Below are 27,341 nucleotides of genomic sequence, written 5' to 3' on the forward strand. Positions count from 1 at the left end.
ATCTGTTCACATCAAGCATCCACCATCAGAACTACAAAGACCTTTGAAATGTCTTTTTTTGAAAATATGCAATATGTGGTGTTTATTATCCCTTTGAGAAATTGGTTAAGTCAGTCATTTATGGCTTAGTTTCATTTCCCAAGGCTTGTTTCATAAACTTTAATCTCTAGTGAAGTTTTCTTCTGTGACATATTCCAGGAACTGTGGTATATATGTGGTAGAGATAAAACCAATAATAAGGTGACAAGAAGCCTTCTTCAAGCTCTAAGAACTAAGCAACAGACCACTTGTGTGGTCTGTGTGTGTGACCACTTATCAGGTTAAAGAGTTCTAAAATATTCCCCTCAGCAAGCCAACACTGCAGGAGGATAAGCATGACTGGCACTATTTTATGATGTTTAGTCTTCACAATAAAACAAGGAAGAAGTAGTCTCTTAAAACTAATATACTCATCATACAGAATAGTATGTGTGGCTCATGAATTGAGTTCACATTGCTGGCATTAATCTCAACTAGGAACAGATTTCATCTATTGCAACTGTATTTAACCCATCACTGCCCTCTTGAATTATTCAGATATGCCAATTGTGTGTGTAAAATAAATGGAGAAAAACATCTGAGCATCCTCAGTTCATACATCAAGACTCAGTTAACAACAGAGGTAGATGCAGATGGCAATGAGTAGAATTCAGAGTAGCACTACTTTGGAATTATTAATTCAGTTGTACTACTGTTGTTGTAATTCAGTCTACAGTAATAAGTCTGAAAATAGAATTCAAGTGCTACAGACTGGATCGTAAGTATCCTCCAAAGGTCCACATGGTAAAAGCTTTCTCATTAATGTTCTGCTATAGGTGGAAATTTTAAGAAGCAAAGCCTGACAGGATATTCTTAAGTCACTGGGGACATACACTTAAAGGGATTATGGGGCACCCCACTCTCTTTCTCTTTTTACTTTGCTTCCTTGTTGGAAGGAAAGCAGTTTTGCTCTGCCACATGTTTCTTCCATGATATACTGCCATGCAATTTATCATGGACTGAAATGTCTAAAACTCTGAACCAAAATAAGTCTTTTCACTGTGTAAGTTGATTATCTAAAGTATACATTATATTAAGAAAAAGCCAACATACCATTTCTACCAACATCTGGCCAGATAATATTGTACCTGCCAGATAAGTAATAGTACTAATTATGTGCCTAAGCCAAGCTATATAAAACTGCATTAAAAACAAGAAAGTTGTGTATATCTATAGGAATTTGCCAGGGAAATATTTTAGTGTAATGAATGACAAATACAAAAATATTTCAAGGGGTGGGGATGTAGCTCAACGGCACAGCACCTGTCTGCCAAGTTTGAGGCCCTGAGTTCAATTCCACCCCAGTACCAAAAAAATTTTATTTCAAGACAATATGGCATGGTGGTGTATCCCTTTTACGTTATTCAGTTTTCAATCACTGTGACAAAATACCTCAGAAAAACATCTTAGAGGAGAAAAACATTTATTTTGGCTTATAGTTTCAGAGGTTTTAGTTCACGGTCACTTGACTCGGTTGCTTCTGGGACTATGTTGAGTCAAACATCATGGTGGGGAGCATGTGATGGAGCAAAGCAGCTCATCTCATGGAAGATAGGACAGGAGAGGAAAAAGAGAGACACAGAGAAAGAAAGACACACACACACACACACACACACACACACACACAGAACAAGGACAAGATGTTCTCTTCTAGGCACATACCAAGTGACCTACTTCTTCTAACTAGGCCCCACATCCTAAAGTTTCCACCACATTCCAATAATACTATCAAATTATGACTCTATCAATGGGTTAATCCACTGATGAGGTGAGAGCTCCTGTGACACAGTCACCTCCCAAAAGTCCTTCCTGTGACCACTGATGCCAACCCTCCAACATGTGAGCATTTGGGGGACAGTTCAGATCCAACTCAAAACACTCTCCACAGGGAAATTCAGTAGACTGTTGTCTAACCATTGCAGGTTTACTCACCTTGTTGCTTAAATACACTATACACTTTTAAGTCCACAATCTTCTGGTCAATTTGGAACCACCAGCTTTCTGAAACTTCTTTTTTGCTATACCAAACTTTAGTGATTTGGGCTAAAACAAAAGCCATTGTTAATAAACAAAAGCCATTTGGGCTAAAACAAAAGCCATGTTAATAAACATTAACAAAACCAAAATTTTATCTTAAAGCAACTTCTTGAGCAGAGAACATTGCTCAATATAAGTTTTACTTACCTGCCTAGATGCATAACTAGTTTTATACACTAGACATGAAGAGACGTACATGTAGTTTTCTAAATTTTGTTTTTGAGAAGAAATCTCAAGAGAAATTTAAACCATTATATACTTTCTTATAAATAAAATCATATGTTAATAAGCTATGTCTAGAATATTCTTCTATGTTCAAGCAGGAAAAGAAGATACATGCCACTTAGATACAGTCCATGCAATGAGTAGGTAATGGTTTTAAATACTATTCTAAGAACCAGGTATATAGCTCAGTGGCACAGCACCTGCTTGGCAAGCACAAGGTCCTGAGTTTGATTCCCAGTACCAGAAAATAAATACTATTCTAGTACAACACTTTGGAAATGGCTTATTTGCCACAAGAGTTATCAGTGGATCTTAGAATAAATAGTGAAGGTCTCATCAGATACCTAGCATATTAACCTCTCTAAAGTAGGACCTGAAAACTAGTTCTGGAAATTCTAATGTGGTCAGTCAAACTAGCCAATGGACTCACTTGAAAATATAAAAAGACATGTATTTTAAGCATCATTTTCTAGTTTTATCAAGCCTGGACATGGTCAGAAATTTATGCACAGAAATCTAGCACATACATAATAATATACCAGAAGATTGTCATTTAAGACAATCCCTTTGGAATGTCAGAAATGCCATGTTGGAATATTCTATAATTCAAGTAATAATTTCATGTGTATTCAGTCAACTAAGATAGGCACTGTCCTCATTTTATAGGCAAAGTGTTCCAGCTACTAATTGACAGAGCAGGTACACAACTGAGTTCCAATCCCTGGCCCAGTACTTTCTGTACTACACCAGTACTAAAATTTGAGTAAGTATTCCTTAAAGACCTGTGTGTTGAAGGTTTGGTTCTCAGTTTTATAGGAACTTTTAGAATGTGCAATCCAGTGCAATAGAAGCATGTTAGATTACCAGGAGTGCATACTAGAAGGGAAAGTTGAGGCCTTGGCCTCTCTTCTTCCTCTCATTTTGTTTTCTGGTTGCCATGAGTAAGCAACTTCCTCTACCACATGCTCCCACCATGATATACTGTTTTACCAGGCCCAAGGGCAACAGGACCAAGCAACCATAGACTGAGCTCTATGAAACCATGGATCAAAATAAACTTTTCCTCCTTATAATTTGATTATCACAGGAGCTCTACCACACCAACAGAAAACTAACATAACCCTGGTGTCTTTGAAAGCAAAGAGCCTCATATGAAAATCAGAGATTTAAAAATAGATAAATCTATTAATATAAACAATAAACAAACAAGTCAAAGTTCCCCCCCAAGTCAAATAATCACTGTTATATATTCTTTTTCAAGTTAGAGAAGTTGCTTATTTATATTTCCAAAGAAAGCCACTTGCAAAGACAGGCTCCTAAACAGTATAGCAGATATTCTTTGGATTATCAGCAGTAAATTCAGACTGCAAAGACAATCACATACAGAAGCAAGACCCACCATCATCAACCGTTGTCCAGAACATCATGTCTTGACCACATGTGAAGAGGGTAAGGCCCTGAATTCCTCTGCGTTCCACTCTGTGTCTGGAGCCATCTTGTTGAATGCTTTCTATGAGTCCTCGTGCTAGGAAGAGAGGTTCTGTTACTTATTCCACACACCAATAGCTCTTTATGTCTTGTCCTGCCTCACCTCCAAAGAGATACTGTCTGCCATTGCATCCTCTGAAGCTAGTTCTGCTTCATTCACTCTTCTCTAACATAAATTCACAAAGACTTGCTCATGCATGTTTACTAAGTTCTCAATTATATTTCTTTAAAAGGGGGAAACTTCATGACTCCATGGGTTATAACATGCTATTCAGGATGGGAAAAGATCATATTTGTGTGGAATATGTTGGCAGAAAATGTAAACACGGGTCTAAAATCTATTTGAAGTTATTGCTGAAGATCAGAGTGTACAACTTCACTACTTCACTTTGGCCCAAGGCCCCTCGGGTTCATGTTTAGAATATAGATAACAGCAGCTTACCAGAATCAGCCCAGTACAGTCGAGCCCCTGAATCTGAAAAGGTCAGGCCCACAGGCACCTGGGATTTCTGCCATAGTACCTTTCTCTCACCGCCATCCATGGCGGCACATTCGATGCTGGACCCATGACTCCCATCATTCCAGGGACCCAGGTCCACGAAGCACATGGCTGCAGCAGGTGGGTGCAGAACAACAGAGGCTGGGTGGGAAAGATTTTCCCGGAGCAAGACAATGGGATACTGGCCTTTTGAGGAAGCTACATTAATGTGGGGATTCTCACTGTCAATCCAATATATGTTTCCACTTAGCCAGTCCACAGCAAGGTCGAGTACAGACCCCTCCACAGATATGAGCTTCTTCCAAGAAAGTGTCCCAGATTCTTTAAGATTCAGTAGCCTGATATCACCATTATTCAGTTCAGAAAGGTACAGGGCCTTCTCCTGCACAAGATAATCCATTGATGCAAGCTGGTTCACACTGGTAAAGGGAAACATTCTATGTTCTGGTAAAGTTGCTCGTCTTGGTAAAGCTTTGAGATTTTTCAGATATATCTACAGGAAAAAGAATTAGGTGGATGGGTAGTACTGCTGGAATCTAATCTAGTTCCATATTTTAATTCTGCATCAACATGACAACTTTTAAGTTCAAAATTTCAGTACTTATATCTTCTAAAATCAGAGATCAGTTATTTTCTTCCTTTCCTGGAGCTTCAAACACTGAAAGTTTCTGGAATCCATGTGTTTTGAAGACTTCCTCCTCTGTTAAAAGTCCTCCTCTTCAAATGAGACACAACTAATTAATATCTTACTGAAACTGAAACCAGTCTCTCACTCCAAAATCTGCTTTGTCATTTTAAAATACCCAGTTGACAGGTCCTCTGAATGGCAGAAGTGAGGGAAGACTTACTTGTTCATACCTTTTATTCTCCTGTAATTTATTACAAGTTTCTTCACAAAATGTACTTCCTGCCCAGGCTAGAACCCAGGTGAGCTGCTTGTATTTGGAGTTACCACCCTGAATAATCAGTTATATCCTATACAACTAAGCAAATGTGAACTCACTCTCAGATCCCTAACTTGACTGTGTTCTGGTATACAAAGCACTTCTTAGGGAAATTTAAGTAGATAGGATCTTCATTTAATTATTTAAAAAAAACTTTACCTTAGTCATACTAGTCCTTTTATTATGGCCAAGATACTTTATTTTGACCATGATGGCACCTAGCACACAGTTGATACTAAAATGTAAGATGTATCTGAAGAATATTTCAAGGGAAAGGGCACTTCCTGGCTATAACTGTGTGTGTAGGATTCAAATATCCAGTCTGGAATAGAATACAGAGCAAGTAGGAACATACTAGGGAAGCTTCAGGTCAGTACCTGTGTGATAACTGTGGGCGATACAAGGAAGACAAATGCAGACTCCTGAAGGGGGACACAGTTGAAGCCGTCATCTGCAAGCAACCAGCCAACCGGGCAATGGCAGCTTCCCTCAGATCGTGGGCTCAGGAGGCACAAGTGAGAACATCCAGCGTCCAGACAAGGATTCAAAGACCTGGGCTGTAGCACTTCATGCATTATCTGGAAGAAAATAGCTAGATACCACTACATAATCTTGATCCTTAAAAACAGAACATGTACCTTTTCCTTCTCTTTTTCTATGGTAAGAGAAATTGAGCCCAGGGCCTTGTGCATGCTAAGCACACCCTGTACCATTGAACCACATCCCCAGCCCAAAGTGGCTTTTTAAAAGCTATAGATAGATATTGTTAAGGTTGATATTTAGGCAGGTCTCTCTCTCACACACACACACACACACATACACACATACACATGCACATGCACACAGGCTTTTTAGGGAGATATTTTAAAGAGCATGTCGGCCACCTTGAGTCCATAGGGCTGTCCAGAACGCTTGATGAGGACAGCCCGGTTCTTGCCTGTCATCTTCTGCACACGCTGTACTGTTCTTGTCTTCATCTCAGACCAGAAGACTTCATCTTCAAACACAGTGACTGAAAAGGGGTTCTTGATTTGTGTTAGCTGCAACATCTAAAGTGGTAAAGGTAAGCTTTCTAGGGCCCATTCTACACAAGACACGTGACATTTTAAACAAGCCCCATGTCGAAAGGACACTTACACGAATGCCAGTACCATCTAGGTTGGCAGAACCAATGCTGTGAAATTTGTCATCAGACCAGAATATCTTCCAGCTTAACTGGTCAAGAGCTATGCTAGTTGGCCGTCCAAGACCTTGATCAATGAGTATTTTGCGGTTGCTTCCATCCATTCCAGCTTTCTCTATTTGAGGTTTGTCTCCAATTTCAGACCAGTACATTAATCTATGTGAATAAAAGTCAGCTTTAAGATAACGCATTGCCTTGCAGAATATCAGTGCATTCCTTAAAATACTCATTTAGAGCCCAATGATTTTTTTCTTCAATATTAACTAGGTGTATTCTGTAAGTGTAGTTATATAGTAGTAAAAGAAAATTTCCTTGAAGTTAAATGGTGATTGTTTAGTCATCTTTTGAGGGTAAAGTATCTATTATGACAGTTGTATTGGAAACCTGGGAGTTCATTAGTTCTTATCCTGGGAAATATCCAGGAAATATGTCAAGCTTTTTTAAGTAGAAAATAGGCTAGTATCATGTACACGTGGATATCTCAGACTTCATTCTTGACCATAGGCTAGTGATTATATAAAAAACTACTGTTAATTTTCCAATTGATAGATTTCTGGTTGGAGATATTTAAAAAGTAAGAAAGGAGGGACCCCAATATGTGTTTCCTTTGTCTCCTAGATTTCCTGTGACTTTTGGTACACATATCACCATGCCAGTGAAGGAATGGGAATGTTAGCTTTAAATTCCTTGCCTTGGCAAAGAGAAAAGACTGTAAACAGAACAGCCCAAGCTTAACTCAGATCTGGATTATTGTTAATTAAATACTTCTCCTGGTTCAAGTCTCCCCTTAGCTGCCATTTTAAAGTCCACCAGAGGTTTATTTGCTTATATCTTAGCAGAACAATGCTCAGGTGGACCACCAAGTGAGCCCACATGTACATCTTACATTACTGAAATGAGATTGAGAAGTGGTAAAGTTGAGCTTTCCAGGGTCAGTTCTACACAAGACATGCAACATTTTAAACAAGCCCCATGTCAAAAGGACACTTACACAAATGCCAGTACCATCTAGCTTGGCAGAACCAATGCTGTGAAATTTGAAATGAAGAACTTTTTCTAGAAGTTTTTAAGATGATCATGTATGTAGTTGGCCCACATCACCATAAAATATAAAGCAAAATCAAGTTTTCTATTCACTCATTCTGTGTTAAGGGGACAGAAGCAAAGTGGAACTATGGAAGAATAACCAATTTAAAGGTCTTCACCAGGCAATTAGACACCAACTTACCCATTAAGAGGATCCAAAGCCAAAGACCTAGGTTGAGTCAAGTCATCCTCCAAGACAACTGTGTACTCGAGTTTTCCTCTCCAAACAGCAGTCAATGGAATGGCCAAAATCTGACCAGCTGTCCCATCAGTCCAGTACAGATTCCTTCCAATCCAGTCAACTGCTATAGAGTCTGACTTTATCCCTAAAGAAATCATTCAACATGTGTACGTATGGTAAATTATAACATTTAGTAGATTTGTATGCCATGTTAATTCATTTTCCCACTGCTATATGCATCTCCAAAATAGCAATCTTCTTTAAAATGTTCAAAGTACTATTGTAGAAGAAGATAACTATTAAAAATAGTAGTCACTCACTGATGGTTTGGCAGACTCCTTTGTCTATGGAGATGACAATGCATCTTTCCAACCAGCAACTTCTGGCTACCAAGACTCGATCTCTTTTTCCTAAGGAGATAGCTAAGGCGGTAGCTTGGCAGACTCCTTTGTCTTGGTCTAGCAAGTCTTGGTCTTTTAGTTAGGGAACCATAACCAAACTAATGTTTGGAATGTTAATGGCCATTCGTTTTCTTATTTATGCAATGTGAATTTAGTAAGGGAAGGATGGATGCCCTACTTAGGGGCTTACCTTTCACCACAGTGCCTTTCTTGGTCGTGTCCATACTTATCCACTGTATACTTTCTGCGTTGAAATCTGCCCAAAAGACTTTCTGATCCACCAAGTCATAGTCAACAGAGAAAATAATCAGATTCTTGTCTATAGTTGCCAAAATATCTTCTTTCAAGCTTCTCAATCCATAGAGAAATAAGTTAGATTGAATTGCAATAAGCAGGATCGGTTCAGTACCTATGAAATAAGAATTGCTTTCAATATGGCATTGAAAGAATTTGAAAAGTAAATCCCAGTGCTAGTTAGAAATTCAAGGACTCAGTAGTCTTTCCCTTTCGTTGCCAAAGCTGAGATGCCAACTACCTTGTATCAAAAGAGTTCTCATCATAGAACAGTTAAAAGAATAACTACTTCAAAAGATACTTAAGGGAAATAAAGAATTAATAGTTTAAACTGAAAAAATTCCCACATTTCTAACTAAGTATTTTGGGGGCAGGTATGTGGAAAGAAATGTTTTACAGGCTTGGTAAAGTTGGTCCATGGATATAGAGGCCAGAGTTATGGTTTTGTTACCATAATAATTTATTAGTAGATACTTTCAGGCTGTCATTCAGTGTGAAGTACAAGGTCTAAAAGGATGGCTTTGGGGATAGGTTAGGCTTTTTCTAAGGACAAATAACAAGGAGGAGACCTAAGGAGGAGAGATTCAGGTTCATGTTCCTAGAAGTTTTGAGAATTTAAAGCTAGTGACCCAGGATTTAGAAGACATTCCATGTTCCAGTTTACCTGTTGCCTTACAAGTATGGCCGTCAGGCTCCAGAGAGTAGCCAGGATGACAGGTGCAGGTGTATGAGCCCTTGGTATTGACACAGGTGTGACTGCAAGGCTGACCACCAAACCCCTGGCACTCATCCACGTCCTCACAGATCCCGCCGCTGCTCTCCAGCTCGAAGCCTGGCTCACAAGCACAGACCTGATGGATGTGAGATGACATTGAGACTTTCTGAAGACAGAACAGTAGTAGGTTTAAAAAGTGGTGGGGAAGGGGATCAACTGGTAATGAAGAGCACACAGTGATATATTCCATTTTGGCAGCTGTTTGTCAACTATTTTCAGAGCCAATCTATTTTAAATATAGGTGATTCTCTTGACCTTATCTAATTTGCCATAACCCTTACATCATGGGTCCTGAGTTGGGCAAAGGGGTCCAGACTGAACAAGATCAGTGAGAGGAAAAGTAAGCAGACTTAACTGAAATGGTTGCCGATCAAAAGAATGTTCGCATGACCAGACATCAGAACAGTTGCTTTTTTTTTTTTTTTTTTTTAATTTGCCTATTAGAATCAAGTCCACTGTGTTCAGCCAACTAAAACTACTAACCAGCGAACAGGTGGTTCTCAGTTTAAGGGCAGGTCAGATTCCAAACACCCATTGTGGGAATTGTTTCCAAGTAGTCAATTTCCTGAACTGCAACTCTAGGGGGGTTTGACTCTTAGGGTAATCGACAAAATTTCTGTTAATCCTCAAGTCTCACCCAGGGCTGAAATGAAGTGGGCTGGGTGGTAGAGTTCCAGGAGACACAGATGGGGAGGAGCTGGACAGGACTCACCAGGAGCCAGGAAAGGCTCAGGCACATCAGTGAATGGTCAGAACAGCCCTATCGTGTAAGCTTTCAAGCTGGAGCCTGAATAGGGATGGCGTGAATGGGGAAATGCCTGTGTTCCACAGACCAAGTTTATGCTTGCCAGAGAACAGTAGCTGAAGCAACTCACAGGCCCAGCTGGGGACATGTAGCAGGTATGCAGACACTGTCCTGGGCTGCATGCTGATAGTTGGCACCTGCCACCTTCATCCGAGCTGTCAGCACAGTCCTCCTTCCCATCGCACACCAAGCTGAAGTTGAGGCAGACGGAGGTGCCACACTGGAACTCAGAACCCCGGCACTTCTGAGGGGGGCCTGCAGGGAATGACCCTCCACTTAGAATCACGCACCCCTCCTTAGCAAGGCTTCCCTGGTGCAATCAAGACTCCTTCATTTGGGGAAAGAAATGGATTTGGGCTGTTGCAGCCTTTGCTCAAGGAGTTCGTTTCTCACTTCCAGATCAGGCAAGCACCAGGGCCCCCCCCGTGAGTGTTTCCTTTACTTACATCCAGCCTCGTCACTGCCATCCCTGCAGTCCCTCTCCCCGTCACAGTGCCAGAAGTCAGGCACACACTGGTCTCGGCTGGCACAGGCCCACTGCCTTGGGCTACACCGGAGTGCCTTGGGGTCACAGTCCTGAGAAGCAAAACACAGTCAGCATCTGCTGCAGTTAGGGCCCCTGGGGGAAGGGCTCTCAGAGGAAGAAGAGGCCAGCAGTAGCAAGCTGCTCTCAAGTCCCTCCTTCGAGGAAGCCCCACGGAGCCTGCAAACTCAGAAGTGACACAAATTGTGAGAAACTCTTTCCACAGTTAGAGTTTAGGTGAGGATTTCTAGGTGTACAAACCTAGGCATAAAGTTACAGTAAATCTCTTATTTTGTCAAATTTATTTCAATTTCATTTAGGAAACATAGGCAAAGGAATATGTTCTAGATATGCTACTCTAACACATGCTCCAGCAGATAAATTTGACAGCATACTCTGCATCTACTGTGAGTTGGCTACTCAGAAGGAAGGGGAGCATCTGTGTGCCAGCTCGTCCCTAGAGCCTTCAGAAGTATTCTCAACCCCTCAGACAGGATGAGGCAGATCCTAGACCCACTTTACTGTGCGGAAATAGGACCCCCACATGTGCTTGCTTAAGGTCACATGAGATCAGTAGATTCACATCCAGGCTGCACTTTATACAATCTTAAAGCTTTAGTAAACTTCATGGTGGCAGCTAAGCAAAGTTAGTGGCAGGGCTGTTCATTTCTCCAGTGAGTGTATATTTCTAGGTAGGACAAAGTTACCATATCTGATACTTGCAAATTTCCTCCTACAATTAAATACACTCTCTCTTAGTTTGATTTTTAACAGCCTCCTGTTAACACTTTGGATACTTTGATAAAGTTATGAGTGGCTTTCAGAAAAGTGATTCAAGGGGAATTCTCTCTTATGTTTTCCCAAATTGTCTATAGAAAGCTTGCATTACTGTTGCAATTAGAAATCTACAGTCAGCTCTTGATGCTGAGAGATTCTATACCAATGCATTCAACTAAATGCAAATAAAAAATACTGGATGCAGGGGCTGGGGATTTAGCTCAGCGGCAAAAGCGCCTGCCTGGCAAGCGCAAGGTCGTGAGTTCGGTTCCCGGTACCGGAGAAAAAACAAAAAAACAAAAAAAAAAAAAATACTGGATGCATCTGTACTGAATATGTATCAAATTTTTTCTTTGCATTATTCCCTAAACAATACAGTGTAACAACTATATAACATGTGCATTATATTAGGTATTATAAGTAATCTACAGATGATTTAGCATATGGGTTACAATCAGATATTTCCTATGCCATTTTATATGAAGGACCTGAGCATGCCCATATCTGTATCCTTGAGAGGTTCTGGAAACAGTTCCCTGTGGAAGCTGAGGGGTGGTGGTGCTTTTGTATTTTTCTGAAAGAAGAGTGTGCTACCTTCTCATCGCTTCCATCTTTGCAGTCTAGGTCATGGTCACATATCCACTCTGCTAATACACATTCTCCACTGCTCTGGCACTTCACTTCCCCCACTGGGCACCTCAAGGGCCAAGCAGCAGGACATCCTTCTTCATCGGAGTGGTCCAGGCAGTCTGGGTACCCATCACAGTGCAGAGAGTAGGAAATGCATTGGCCACTCTTACATCTAAATTCAGATGTGCTGCAGTTTTCATGAACTGAAAAAATAAAGCTTAAGGTAAGAATTCAGGCAGATACAAAGCAATTCAAAGACAAATGAAATGATTTGCAGAGTCACCTGGCTTCTGCTATTGCCATGAGTATCATCTGCAGCAGGTGTCGGAACAGGAGAGTGATTCAAGCTGAGAGTTATGCCAGAAAGGAACTGCTATTGGGCTTTCCCCCAAAATAGAAGCTGCCCCCCAACCCCCTCTTTGTCTTAGAAAAGAAGAGTTGAGAGACAAGGATGAAAGGGCATGTAGAAGGACTCAGAATAAAGGCAGAGTAAGGACTCTCCGCTAGGCCCTTTATTTCATGTACAAAAAAGAGAAATTTCCCATAATGGAAATGTTCTTTAATTTATGCTCTTGGACTCAATAACTATACATAAATATTGCTTGAGTTGGTTTGAGAAAAAGAATCTTCTCATCACTTCCATCTTTGCAAAGAACCAGGCCCTATGGAAAATCATAAGTATGTATTAATAAGTAAATGAACCTGAGTCTTCCCACTTTCTTCCTGTATTGCTTATCCTTTGATATCCTCATGAATCCAAGTGCAGTCATAGCCTCTGGCAATGCAATCACCTCCGCACCCCAGTCTATCACGGTATCTTGCCCAGCATCCTTTCTTCCCACTTCAGTTCTCATAATTCTGTCTTCTACCCTCATCCCAAGGATGAAGTGAGTCTTTGAAACACGTCATTGGCAAGAATAAAAATGAAGACTATTATCGCACAAAGATGAGAAGTACTAACATCTACAAATGAGATGGCCTGTCACCTGAAGAGACCTAGAACCAAAATGTTAATCCTCAAGGATGTAGATTTTTAGCTCAACAAGAAATACTTCAAGGAAGTAGCATTTTATGGATGAGGGATGTTGAGTATAATCACCAAAATTCCTCCAACTCAAATCCTTTCATCTTATTCTGTTGCCTCTATAGTAGGTACAACTAACCCTCACTATTTGTGGCTTCAGTATTTACATATTAAACTACTTGCTAACCCCAAAGTCGATGTTTCCATACCTTCATGGTTATTTGTAGATATAAGAGAGCAGTAAGGAAAATCTGCCTCTCCCAATGTGCATTCCTACCTGTGACTGTGCAAAACAACAATCTGCCTTCTTAAGTCAACTCTCAAACTGTAAACAAGTGTCCTTTCTGCAGTGTTCTTAGGAACATGTTTCCACATTTGTGTACTTTTGGTGACTTTGCTATTTAAAGTAGCCTCCAAGTGCTATACTGCAGTCCATCTAGTGTTCCTGGGCACTAGAAGGTTGTGAGGTGTTTAGAAGGTTGTGAGGTTGTGTTAGGCTTCCCAAAAGCATGACTTATGCTGCTGTGAGTTCAGTGTTAATAAATCAGTAAAACACATTAAGATGTTTTCAAACAGCAACACACAATAAAGTCTCATGTCCGATGATTGACAAAAATGTTGTGGCCAGTGGCTCAAAGGAACCCGACCTCATATTTTGCCCCACAGCAATGGTTTGGCACCTGCCAATTTGGGGTTTGAAAAAACTTCAGAGAACGTAACTACCACAAATAAGAAGAATCAGCTGTAACACAGATTAAAATAATCATGGAAAGCACCATGGAACTTACTACATCCTTGTTCATCTTTTTTGTCAGAGCAGTCTAGGTTCCCATCACACAGCCAGCTCTTGGGGATACAGCGGGTCTTCTCATCACATTGCAGAGAACAGTCCTCAGTGGGTTTCCAGCAGGCCACCTCATCAGACCCATCAGGGCACTGCTGGGCTCCATCACAGCGGTATTTCTCCTCTATGCATCTGCTTCCATCCAGACACTGGAAGACCCCTGCAGTAGGAAGGACAAATGCTAGTATCCTTCATAAAAGGTTCAAAATTGTGTTAACTCACTCTTGTTCTGGAGTTTGAAGTATAATGCTCAAGTTTATTGTATCTGAGTTCTAATGCCTAGTTGATCCATATGCAATCTCTAATGATATGCTTGGGTCAATTAAGCTAGCAAACTGAACCTGGTCATTTAAAGAAGCTCTTGCTTGTTTCATTAGTTTGGTGCCATTAAACCACTACCAACTCTAGCAACACATGGACCACTTAGGTCACGGAATGGACCAGCCTATATAAAGGCAAGATAGTGGAATATTTAGCAGACTGGAGGAAGCAAGGAGGAAGTAATCAAGCACATGAATTAAGTGTAATGAAACTGGCACTCGGAGAACCAGGATCCTGATAGATGATGGCTTTCATCTATGTTAACTTGCCTGGGAAAAGTCAGTATGATTAGAAGTAAATGCTCTGACAGTTCAAACCATACTCTTGGAGTTTAGTGGTATAAGTGGCACAAAAGACTGAGGACAGGACAGGGTGACAGACCTAGTCTGTGGCAGATCTGGGAGCAGGTCTCCTCATCCGAGCCATCCTCACAGCCATGCTCCCCATTGCAAAGGGACTCCTGGGAGATGCACTTCTTCCCTTCATGACAGAGCACAGAGGATTGAGTGCAAAGCAGAGGTGGTACAGGAAGGGCAACTGGGGCTGCTCCCTTCCCCGCGGGATCTAGAGCAATTCACCGTCTCAGCATGTCAGTCCCTGCGGTCCTGCCAGGGGTCCCTTCCTCTGGAAAGCTAGACTGTGGCTGATGATCAACATTTCTCTACCTTGTAGAATGAACAGTGAAACTGATCCAAAGCTTACATCCTTAGATTAAGGATACTTTACAATTTGGGCAAATTATTCTCTTTTCAGGCTACAAACTTTAATTTTTTCACTATCTTATGTTCTTTTGCAGTCTGGGAAACAAAAAGTATAGTAGTCTATTGCAGAATAGCATTTTAGTCAAGCATAGACCATACAAATGAAAGTTGTCCCAGAAGATTACAAAAGAGCTGAATTTTTTTATCACTTGGTGACATCATTGCTGTCAACACTGAGTATAACAAATTAGTCATGTGTCTGTGGTAATGCTGGTGTAAATAAACCTACTGTGTTCTCAGTCATATAAAAGCACAGCATGTGACAATTATGTACAGGAATGATCTATACCCTCTAGGTTTATATATCTATGATGAGGTCATCTCACAACACATTTCTTAGAATGTATCCCTATCACTAAGTGACACATGAATGTCCTTCTGGTTTCCTCTAGAACATCCTGTGGTTGTTCCAGCATAAAATAGGCATTCATTTGTTGAGATGCATAAATTACACTGTTAAAGTTATCAATTAGTATTCCTCAGCATCTATGGTAGCAACTGAACAGATTTGTTAGACTAATTAAAACTGGAATTGTTACAGAAAAGCTAATTTCATTTGCACACTTTATTTGCATATAAGAAAGAGGTCTTCATGCCTGCTGTTTCATAGCCCTTAAGGTCAGGTTAAATCAACCAGCAATTCAAAAAATAGGGCGGTGTGGACAGAAGAAGGAAACAAGACAGTACAGGAACAAATATACTGTGGAAATGATTCTGTCCTTTATTCCTACTCCTCTGTGGGACATCCAGCTGCTTCGCCAACAAGGACCTAATGAAACTTATGATATGAATTTTCCTTTTGCTGTCTCCAGGAGCAGAGTTTTGGGCACTATGTCAAAGACATATAGACAAAAAAGGTAAACCACCTTTAAGTAGATTTATCTAAAAAATCTCTGGCACAACTTCAACAAATGTAAAAGTGCTGCTCTTCCTGGTACAGGACATACATTCTTAATTCAAAACCCAGAAGTTTAAATGCTCAAACATCTAAAATTGTCTCATTGTCAAAGTGATGGCATAAGTAAAAACTTCTACACCTGACCTCATGGGACACAGCTCATAATCAAAATATGGGAGCACTAATATTTTATAAAGTAACCTTCAAGCTATGTGCATAAGGTGTATGTGAAACATAAATAAATTGCATGCTTAGATTTGGGTCCTACCCCTAGAATAGCTCATTACACATATGCAAATGTATTTATTCCAAAATTTTACAGAAATCCAAAACCTGAAACACTTATCCCAAGCATTTCAGATAAGAGATACTCAACATGCAAAATGTTATTTGCTATGCATTCCATGGGAGGGAAAAATGATTCTTTGGTAAATTAGTGTGGGAAGCTGGTTAAGTGCAAATTAAATGGATATCTTCACTGACAGATGAAAAGCCATGAATATGCTAATGTTCAAGAAGATTTCCAAAAGGAAATGGCGTGCAAACTTCTTTGAATAATGCTAAGAGACATGTATCACTTGACAACTTTGAGAAATGTGTTGTATTTTTATATTTCCATACTATGGTAATACTAGAGAGATGGCATACTAAATTGTGGCTTGGGACAACTGCCAAACATACAAATACAGTATTCAGGATTTTATTTGAGAAGAGGTGGGTAAGGTGTATATCAAAGGGTAACCTAACAAAGGAAGACTCACTTGGCACTTCCTGGTTCTCTGCTAAGATGACCATTTTCCTTATGTGCGGCTCCTTCAGCACGGAGAAGGGTTCCAGAGTCTTCCTGTTCCAGAGCACGAGAGCTGCCTTGTCCATGGTCACCAGGTAGGGTGTGTGAGCTGCTATGAGCCCATCACTCCAGGATTTGTTCAAAGAGTAAGTTCTATTTTTTAGGAGACTGAGACTTTGCAACCCTAGAAAAGAGTCAAAGTCTTAGAAGATGATGCTAAACAAGTGATCTGTGACCAGTAAGCTGTCTGGAGCAGGGGCACTATTTGATTGAGGTTCAAAGACCCAAAACTAAAACAAAGCTCATACTAGTCCTATCAAGTTTTACAAGTTTTAGCTTTAAATGGAAAGACAGCCCAATGGTGTATCTCAAGATCCAGGAAGCAAAGGGCTTTGGTATGCCTTGAGGGCAAATGAGAGATGATTCTACTGTCTTATTATTTTTCATACATATGAAAAATATCCAGTCATCAATATCCACCTTCCAGTGCTCAAGAATGGCCTCTGGATAATAAGATGCTCAAAATCAGCTATGAAAGAATGATTTACACCTGATATCGCATTATCTCTTCTTTGCAGTAGAAGTTTGATTATGCTACTTCTATGTATAGAGGTAGAAACAAATTCTGAACATGATAAAATCTATTACATGTACAGAAAAGCAGTTTGTTGTATTATTTCTGAGTTTTTCTATCCTTTAAATCCCCAACACAGACATTCAGATGAGATGAGTTTGAGGTAAGTGACTTGTCCAGGCTTTCACTATTAAAATTAGAGTGAAGGCCTATGCCTAACTAGTTCTTAGAATAGCTGGAGTAACTAGAAGAGAAGGTTTTGAATGTTTCACCACAAAAAATTAAACATGACGTGTGTTACACATAGATATATTTTCTAATTGCCCTGATTTGGTCATTACACATACCCGTGTCAAAGTATCACAATGTGCTCCATAAATATGTGCAATGATTGTGTGTGGATTAAAAACAAAAAGTTTCTTCAGCACACCCAAAAATAGCAGCAATAAAAAGGAGAAATCTAAAACTGAGGACTAGAAGCATTATAGCTTTAAAGACAAGACAAGTTTGGAATTGCTCACCCCTTGCATCTCTTCCCACTGGACTGTTTGCACAGTACTTACCCAGCCCCTTGCTGGTCCAAAGGATGCTAGCTGAGTTGAGGTCTAAGGCCATCTGGATGTCTGCCGTCCAGGTACCTCTCCACACTACCTGTCTGTTTTGGCCATCGAGGGTCATACTTTGCAAGTGGTTGCTACTCTCCACCCAGTATAGTGCCCTCCTTGGCCAGTCAAGAAGCAGCTGCAATATAATGCCGCCTGTGCGATAGAGGGATTGTGTGTCTGCTCCAGGAATTATGGTCTTCCAAATGGCACTTCGGTCACAGGGTAGCCAGTACACAGTCCCTGTTGCTATGTCCACATTTGCCGAGCAGACTGAGGAAGAAAAGTAACTCCATTACAAAGAGCTTTCAAATATATTCATGGACTGACCCAAACTTTGGACTAAGGAAAGAAGGGAGATAGGGAGGTGTCAATCAAGGATTTAAAAATCTGTCCCTCACAAGCCAACAGTTCTTCACATCATAAGCCTCATTGGGCCTGCCCTGCTTCAGGTAATTTGTCATAGGACCTCACTTGATGCTTTCAGTCACCTAACAAGGAAGCATTCATTCCCTGCATTTGGTAGGTTAGATGTCCAAGTGGCAAAGCTTGTGTCTGAATGTAGATCTCCAACTTCAGCTTCACATTCCTTTTTCTCATGGGTTAAGCATGAAAATCAATTACAAGTCAAGTGACTAGAACTGACATTGCTGTCAGAAAGCAAAGACTGGGCTAGAGACGCCACTGCACTGGTACAGAAGACCACTGATAGAGTGTATGGGCTGGTGGTAAGGAATCTACAACTACAAGGTACAGATATAATAGAAATCAAGTATATGAATGCTACAAAATGTCCACTATCAAAGGCGAATAATTGAATTAGGCATTGATCTTCAAAACACTCTTCCTATCACTAGCTAGTGGGTCTACACTAGGAACTGAGTCTAGCATATTCTGGAACACAGTCTAGCATAAAGGTTGAGAGCAATATCAGGCTAACAAGTCAGAAAGCCTCTTTCAAAACCCTATTCCATCATGAGCTGTTGCTTAACCTCATTTTTCTTAAAAGTATGATAGTGATACTGCTTCTCTTCTAAGGTTGTTATAAGAAGTACAGTTACAACATACAAAATGCTTAGGATAGCATCTGTTGTTTCACAGCACAGTAATGAAGTTTACTTGTACAAGCTCACAACAGCTAATTGTTAAATTCAGGAGTTCTGAGGATGTTTAGTCAATGTAAAATTTAACTAAGATACATTAATTTATTAAAAGTAATACTTAACTTGTTGCATCTTAATTATTTCCCTACATTTTGAAATTTGAATATTCTTTATCTGAAATGCTGGGGACAAGATGTGCCTTAGATTTTGGATTTTAAAAAATTTTTTGAGATATTTACATATATATGTATGGGTATTTACACATGCACACACACACACATATATATGTATACATACAGAGAGAGAGATCTTGGGGGAGGGGACCCAAATCTAGCTGTGAAGTTCCTTTGTGTTTCACATACATCTTGCACATACTGCCTGAAAGCAATTGTTGTACAAGTTTCAGGGCATCTGCACTTTGACTGCAGCCTAACACATGCAATCAGGTATGAGATTTTCTGCTTCCTGCATCATATGGGCACTTGAACACTTTTGGATTTCATGGCACTTAGAAATTCAGATTTTTGGGTTACAGCAGTCCAACCTGTATCTCTACTATAGTTTGTGTCAACTGTATCCATATGGTAGAGATACTATATACAGGTTTGCCACCACGCATCCCTTCCCAACTCCATATTCAACAATGGCATACTGTAGATCAAAATCTGTCATTGTGGGAGTGTTTACACCATGAAAATTGTAAGCACTGTAAATCAGGGCTTGATTATTTTTCTTAAATTTTGTTTCATAGACCAGGGACTGGCACTGGCCCTGTGCTTTTTGCTGTAGGTAGCTTTTAGCCAATCAATCACACATTATGGCCACTTTCATGATACAAAGGCAGAGTACTGACCAAGCCTAAAATATTCATTGTCTGGTGTTTTACACAAAAAGTGTGCCAAGACCACATCATCTAGATTTAAGAAAATGACAATGTATTAATAATTCAGGTTACTCTGATGTGTGTCCTATTTATAGCCATTAAACTCTAAATACCACAAAAAATTGAGATCTTTTTCTAATATTTAAATTTTATTATCCAATTCAGCAAAGAAGTTATGCTGCTGATGAGCTAATTCCAACAAGTCTTCACTACTTCAATTTTGTCTCACTTGCATTTGGAAACAAAAGTACCAACCTACATTTAAGTAAAAACTATTCTCAACTACGTCTTTACATAATCAGATATTATGCAAGCATTTATTCAGAGATTGTTAAATCTAGCTTGAATTGCAACCATAGATTGGCTTCCAATCCAAGAATTCAGTATAAAAATCATCCTGTGAAAAATCAGTTAAAATAACAATGTAGAATTTACAATAAAGAACATCACACCTTTTTGTTATTTGTAGGTTGTATGTTACACACCCTGTATAACACTGAGCTTTACTATAAACATATTTTGGCATGTATATGCACACTCCCCACCCTAGAAAGCTAGTTGTTAAGTCTTTTCTAGCACATTACTCAATATTATTGTAATAGCTCAAATGTTAGCCTGTACTATCTACAGAGACTGTGTCCCCAGCTCTCGAATTTACAGTGAATCTTTGCCTTCTACAGATCTGAGGTTGAAAGTTCAGTTGCCGGGGTCACAGAATATTCTCTGTTCCATGCTATGTTCATTCCTACAGACACACTAATCTTTCTAAGACAGAATTTTGAGGCCCTCCCATTTTTGAGTAGGAATTTCACTTATATTTTTTAGCTTCATATGAAAGCTTTCAGTCTTTCATATGAGGACAAGATTAATACAACCAAGGGAAAACACTGACACCAATACATTCTGATGTAAAGATAAGCTAAAAGCTGCAGGCTCATGTGTTGTAAGGAAACTGTGCAATCTGTGAGCAGGTCTAGACAGCTGAGGTGATGCTACAACTCCTGTATATCAAAGGCTGGGCTGCCTCTGTCCAGGATTTAGCCATTGCTAGAGTTTGGATCTTGAAAATCTCCCAGAGGCTCATGTGTTCAGGTTTGGTCCTCAGCTTAGCACTACTGGGAGGTGGGGGAAAATTTAGAGGTGGGGCTTAGTGAAAGGTCTTTAGGTCACTGGGGATGTGTCCTTGAAGGGGATTGTGAGACTCCAGCCTCTTCCTCCTCTCTTTTGCTTCTTGGGCCCGAAGTGAGAGTTCTGCTCTGCTGTTGACTCCTATCCCTACCATTCACCACTCCCACCAGAGGCCTGAGAGCAAAGAATCCACCTGAACAGAACCTCTAAAACGCTGAGCCAATATAAATCTTTTTTTCATTTATTTATTTAACTTTTTCTTTATATGCTGATTATTTCAGGTATGTGTTACACTAATACAAAGCTGACTGTCATAGCCAAAGGGTCTCCATTCAAGAGCCAGCTCAGATGAAAATGTCAGTCTCCTATAATCCTTGACATGATAGTTATGGTACATAAACCAATTAGTCAGATAGCACACTGGGAGCAGGCACATTTTAATTAAGTGGGAAGATACTCATGTGATGGATTCCCTAAGCAGCCATCAGATACCTGCAAAGATCACTGCCCATTTTAGTTTCTCTTGACTGTTTCCTAAATCAAGTAAGGGAAGCTTCAATGTACCAGTAATTGTGCTAGGCACAGGACACTGGGTGAGTGGCATTACCTTGAAGGATGTCCCAGGGATATTTTAATGTAGCACTTGCAGGAGAGCCTGTCCTTTGTACTTGGCACAGCACCCAGTGTACAGATATTCACAAAGCTAACTACTCACCCCTAACTCATCACAGTTCTCCTTTAAAAAGTAGCTATTTACATTGAGCCTGCGTATAGGAAACTTGAAAGCGGGTGTGGCATTTAGGAGTGTGGGAGGGAAGAGAAAGTATATATTACAATATTAAAATATCTCGCTGGTTCTCCAAATCTGCATTGCAAATCACTTTTAAATTAGCTTAGGAGAAATCTGCAATGCAAAATTGAGGAATAAGAGGTCCATTCCTCTCCTCCCCTGACTTAAAGTAAGAAAAGTGAAACTTCAAAAACTTTCTTACTACACCTCTGGGGTTTCCCAAATCATGGTAGCCTTCTGATGTTCTGCACAGACCTTCTAAAACCAATGGCAAATCAGAGACATTTAATACTTAAATTAGGTACAACCACTCTTCAGCATGAAGATACATTTAGATCGCCTCAGGTTAGGTTTTTTGGAGCACAGTTATTCAGAACCAGAAAATAAAGGGGAAAATTAAAAAAACAAAAACTAAATGAAATGGTTATCTCAAATTACCTGTATGCTGTGTCCAAAGCTCTTGTTTTTGACCTGAATACCCACTGGAGTAGACCAGATGTCCCTGTGCATTCGCCCAATAGATAAAGTTCCTTTTCCAGTCAATATCCAACAAATAGATGTTCCCGGGGTGCTCTTGAATTAGAGTTTTCTCTATAGCACTTCCCATAGAGCCTACTTTTAGCACATACAGACGTTTGCCAGAAGAAATCACAAGTTTAAACTCTAGAAAGGAACGAGAAATTTTCCATTCCATCATTTGTCCAATAAGCCCACATTCCCTTCTTACACCAGGTATCCCAGGCTGAGATACCCACAGAAAGGGGACATAGCACATTTGGTTCTGAGGTAGGCATGTGCCACAGTTTCTAGAAAAAATGAGTAGTTTGGGCAAATGCAGTGCTGCTTAGCTTTCCCAAGGAACTGAGCCTCTTGAGTTTCTACTGAAAGGCTAGGCAGAACCATGAGGATGAGGACAGAGCACAGTTCTGCTTGAATTAATAACGCCTCACTACTAAGGAAGTTTTGATGCTTTAAAATAGTTACAGAAGTTACTCAGGAGCCTAACTGTATACAATATATAATCTTTACAGTAAAATTTAGGCTGATGAGTTTGCCACTACAATTTATTACACCATGATTTCATTCAGAGTTACCCTATAAATGGAATTTTTAAAAGGCTCTTTGAATATAAACACATTTTTAGAATTTTTTTTCTTAAAGCCTCAGTATTTTATAGAAAATGTCAACTAAGTTGGATAGAGATGTTCAGTGGATTACATATCCTATAACATGTTGAAGATGAAATAGCAAAATAGAGAAATTTTGCTAACAATATTGAAGCAAATCAAAACTGAAATAGAGACTGCTTAGAAACATGTCAGAATATACAACAGTCATTAAGAGCAGAGGCTATATTTGTTTACTAAATTTTTTGCAAGTTTTTCATTTAAACTAAATGGCATAAGCTATTTTTTCCTACTTTAAAACTATGAAACCCAATTTCCATCAAGAGATGAGTAAGTAAAATATGGTATCTACATACAAGGGAATATCATTCAGTCTTAAGGAAGAAAATCTGGCACATGCCACAACATAAATGAATCTCAAAGACTCAGGGATAAAGTGGGATAATAGAGACCCAAGGAATAAATATCATGATTTCACTAAATGTGGTACTTACAATATGTAAATACATAAAGACAAAAAATAGAGTGGCAGTGGAAAGGACTAGCCGGAGAAAAGAATGGGGCATTAATGTTTAATGGAAAAAGTTTTGGTTTGGGAAGATGAAAAAGTTCTGGAGATGGATGGTGGTGCAGGTTGTGCAAAAGTGTGAGTGTAATTAACACTGCTGTACACTTAGAATGGTTAAATGTTACATTTTCTGTTACATACATTTTAGCACAACAAAAAGACCAAAATGAATCAAGATATGTTCATAACAAGTTGGTCATGAAAGTAGGGTGTGAGTCCAATGGCCATTGATTCTGAAGCGGAAATTGCAGAATTTTTGGACCATCCAGAACACACATCTCCCTGAGCCAAGCCCTTTTTACCTGGGGCACTTACCACTGCATGTACCAGAAGGTAAAAGAAACATTCCCTCTGGGCAGACACACTTATAGCCCTTGGGATGGACAGGTGACAGGAGGCACAAGTGGCTGCAAACGCCTGGAACACAAGCTGGGTGTCTGCCTAATTTTTAACAGAAACAAATTAAATACAGTTTCAGATTTACTTACCCATTCTGGTTCAGAACTTAATACTGAAGAAAAATTAAGCCATTTTTGTCTAAAGAGAAATGTGAATATACCTGTCACCTTCTAGTTCGGTATGCTGACTTTTGAACTTCGGTGATCTCCTAACTGTATTTCTGATAGGCACAATTACTTATCTATCTTAGTCTAAGGCCAATAAAACATCACCCAACATCATCTTCCCCCTTGGAGTTAAATGAGCATGAAAATTTCATTTGCTTTTTGGAAGAATTTCTTATAGTAGTCTAGGCTATCTCCTTTGATAGATTTTTCAGACCTATTTAAGCATCATTATTTCAGCCAGGTGTGGTGATACAGTGTAATCCCAGCACTCAGAAGGTTGAGACAGGAGTTCGAGGCCAGAACTCCTGTCTGGAGTTCGTCACAAGTTCGAGGCCACCCTGGGCTTCATAGTGAGTCTGGGCCAGTCTGAACTACATAACAAAACCCTGCCTTGAAGGAGAAGGAGGAGGAGGAACAAGAGGAGAAGAAGAAGGATGAGAAGAAGGTCAAGAAGAAGAAGAAGCATTAACTGAGTGGAACATAATTTTAGACTACCAACAGCTATTACTCCCCTACCAGTGAACATTTTGACTAGCTTCTATGAACAGGATACTGGGCTTTGTTCATTATCCATTTACTGTTTGACCTGTCAGTGAATGAGCTGCCCCAGCCCCTCTGTGAATAGCTTATTATCCTATGTTTTCTACACTTCAGACCTTAAAAATCTGGCTGATGTTTTAGACAGGCTTAAGGCATACACCTTGGAATAAGTTTTCCTGAGGATGCTTTTGTTCCATTCATCTTACTTAGAAGTCCCAAGTAAGTCTAGCAGAATACCTAGAACATTTTCCTGCCTCAAAATAGCAAATTGCAATGCCACACTGAGGTAGCACATTGGGCAGCCTCAGGTCAGTGTGCATTCTGATTCACCAGCATTCAAAATCAAACCATTTACTTACCCTGAAACTGATACTACAGAAGTTTTGGAGTACCAGGGAATACGCCTTCTTGAGCCAAGCCCTTTGTACCTGGAGGACTTACCACCATAGGTACCAGGAGGTAAAAGAAAATTCCCTCTACATGAACACATTTTCAGTCTTTTACTTACTCTGAGGTTGCAGGGACCTGTGCAGGACTGAGAAAGCAGATATAGATGCATCTAGCAACACTCTTCTCTCCTCTGGGCTGTAGAGTGAGGTGTGAAACAGCTGTGTTTTACTTGCCCAGAAGAACGAGTTCTCAAACACAGCTAGTCCTACTGGATCTTCATCTTCTAAGTTCTTTGGAAAGCTGTACCTCCCGCTGCCATCCACTTTCACTGTCTCTATGGACTGAAGGATTAGAATCATGTGAGAGCATGGTATCATAAGCAAGGGCTGACGATGGTAATGTCACCTCAGGCACTTGAACCCTGATTAAATATCAATCTGATAGAGATGGATGCATCTTAGGATTCAAGGAGGCGAATGTAAAAGTAAGCATACTGGATAGCTAATAGAACAAAGTGGGATCTGAGATTATTATACAGGAAGTTACTATAAGTTATTATACATCTCCAGATCAAACCCTTTCTCTACATTCTCCAACTACCTAATGAGGTATGGATTCTATCTTTTTTTTTTTTTCAGAGAGAGAAACGAGTGCTCAAAGTGCACCATGATTAGCCAAAATCATACCTAAGAATAATAGGTCTGATAACATGCCTCATGCCTGTACCTTAAGAATTATATCATGCTGGTCTTTTATTTTGGCATTTCCAAAAATAGGATACCATGGCCTACGATACAAAGGCATAAAACCTGAGTATAAATACCTAAGTCAGCATATGCTTTCAAGGAGTAATCAGTGATCTTAAAATGTTTTGTACCCTCAGTACAACATAGAATATGATCTACACTACTAGAAAACCTCAACACTGTTAAACTGCAGACTGATTAAGATAATGACATCAAGTCTCCCAATCTAGGTGTATGCAGTATGCTCTTCCCAAAGATGCTATGTAGTTATCTCTTAATATTCTGTTTTCATGGACAGAAGGTACTTCCCAGTATCGATGCAAGACTTGAGGGAATGCTACACTTACCTATAGGATCGTAACAAACTTCTACCCAAAGAGTTTACCTTTTCCTCTGGGCCCCTGCATGGTACCTGCTTATATCCACTTATCCAGTAGAGCCTGCCAGTCACGTGGTCCAGTGTTAGTCCTAAAGGCTGCTGGGTGGTTACCACCTCAAGCATCTTCCTGTCAGAGCCATCCATCCCTGCAGTTTCAATTGTCCTTCTGCCCTCCTCACCTCCATTTACCCAATACAGATACCTGCAGATAGCATAGGCTCAAGGTCAAAGGCCCCTCTGTACACATGCGCACATTACTCTCCACCACCCTTTCCCTTTAACGTTCTCATATGGGCCTCAAATCACTGCACTGCTAATGATGCTGTAGATTCCTGTTCCAACACTTTGCACTTTGAAAAATTTGGCTCCATAAAATTCAATTTGGGATTCAAAATAAAGAATATGGGGGAACAAACGAAATCCAGATTGAAATAGGCTGACACGCTGTCTTTATTTAAATGAATCTGATGCTTGAAAAATAAAAGGGATGGAAAGAAGGAGAAAAAAAGTGAAATGTGTACCAATTCCCTACAGTGAATGTAATCATTATGTACTGCAAACATATACTAATAAAAGTAAATATATATATATATATATATATATATATATATATATATATATATTCCAAAAGAAATATAACTTACTTCTTTGCAGGAAACACTACTAACTGCTCTGGCACAACATTCTTTTCCAAGATTTTGATGTAGCCTCTCCCATCACTTAAGCCAGCACAGATGGTCCTTGCAATTCTGCTAGCCCAGTATAACTGTCCCGTGGACCAGTCCAAAGAGATACTATTCACTGTTGTAAGTTCTGGGGACACAGGAGACTACGTCAAGTTTCTGCATTGTCTACACCTATCTCACCTTGAGAACAAAGACTTCTATTTTTCTACATCTTTTGATGTCAAGCTAAATAGTGAGACAAATAGGACCCAAGAAATAAGGCCATAGATGTGCTATGCTGTCTCCAATGTTCAGAGGCTGCAGGGGAAAAGGAGGGCTTGGAAAGAGGGGTAACCAAGGGACCCATGCGTATGTGACCTTACTTTAGGCAATGGTTATTGCAAGTCTCAGGGAAATTTTGATAAACTCCTTCCCTAAATTGCTACCAGAGCATTTTTATATTCCCGGCACCATGTAGCCCCTTCTTCATGCGCACTCTCTTGTTTAACCCCCCACACTTACCCCATGAGACAAATAATAGCACCTTCCTCTTATAGAAGACAGGTCAAAGGGTTCAGAATGTGACTGAGGTCACACATCTTGTGCTAGGCCTGAGATGGATGGTTGCCAGAGGCTCCACCCCAAGATTTTCCATACTGCTTAATACTAGCAATTTCACATTCCAAATTATGTCTCTCATGCTCCTGCAGAGCCAA

General features: G+C 39.9%; 1 protein-coding gene across 1 annotated transcript in view; it reads right to left on the bottom strand.

Annotated features, from left to right (window-relative positions):
- LOC102017315 (low-density lipoprotein receptor-related protein 1-like) overlaps positions 1 to 27,341 on the bottom strand; it is a 70,573-nt gene that overhangs the window by 4,995 nt on the left and 38,237 nt on the right. Inside the window, exons 13-32 of the mRNA XM_013521487.1 lie at positions 26,605 to 26,773; positions 25,994 to 26,162; positions 24,954 to 25,176; positions 23,655 to 23,780; positions 22,083 to 22,307; positions 17,702 to 18,013; positions 16,536 to 16,748; positions 13,739 to 13,954; positions 11,891 to 12,129; positions 10,443 to 10,572; positions 10,067 to 10,251; positions 9,081 to 9,267; positions 8,313 to 8,531; positions 7,683 to 7,866; positions 6,409 to 6,610; positions 6,156 to 6,320; positions 5,649 to 5,849; positions 4,271 to 4,820; positions 3,740 to 3,865; positions 2,011 to 2,121 (exon numbers count right to left, since the gene is read on the bottom strand). Of these exons, the coding sequence (XP_013376941.1) occupies positions 2,011 to 2,121; positions 3,740 to 3,865; positions 4,271 to 4,820; positions 5,649 to 5,849; positions 6,156 to 6,320; positions 6,409 to 6,610; positions 7,683 to 7,866; positions 8,313 to 8,531; positions 9,081 to 9,267; positions 10,067 to 10,251; positions 10,443 to 10,572; positions 11,891 to 12,129; positions 13,739 to 13,954; positions 16,536 to 16,748; positions 17,702 to 18,013; positions 22,083 to 22,307; positions 23,655 to 23,780; positions 24,954 to 25,176; positions 25,994 to 26,162; positions 26,605 to 26,773 (4,152 nt within the window). The remainder of the gene's footprint in view (positions 1 to 2,010; positions 2,122 to 3,739; positions 3,866 to 4,270; positions 4,821 to 5,648; positions 5,850 to 6,155; positions 6,321 to 6,408; positions 6,611 to 7,682; positions 7,867 to 8,312; positions 8,532 to 9,080; positions 9,268 to 10,066; positions 10,252 to 10,442; positions 10,573 to 11,890; positions 12,130 to 13,738; positions 13,955 to 16,535; positions 16,749 to 17,701; positions 18,014 to 22,082; positions 22,308 to 23,654; positions 23,781 to 24,953; positions 25,177 to 25,993; positions 26,163 to 26,604; positions 26,774 to 27,341) is intronic.

This window comes from Chinchilla lanigera, unplaced genomic scaffold (genome assembly GCF_000276665.1).
Source record: "Chinchilla lanigera isolate Chin_1 unplaced genomic scaffold, ChiLan1.0 scaffold00062, whole genome shotgun sequence".
Classification (NCBI taxonomy): domain Eukaryota; kingdom Metazoa; phylum Chordata; class Mammalia; order Rodentia; family Chinchillidae; genus Chinchilla; species Chinchilla lanigera.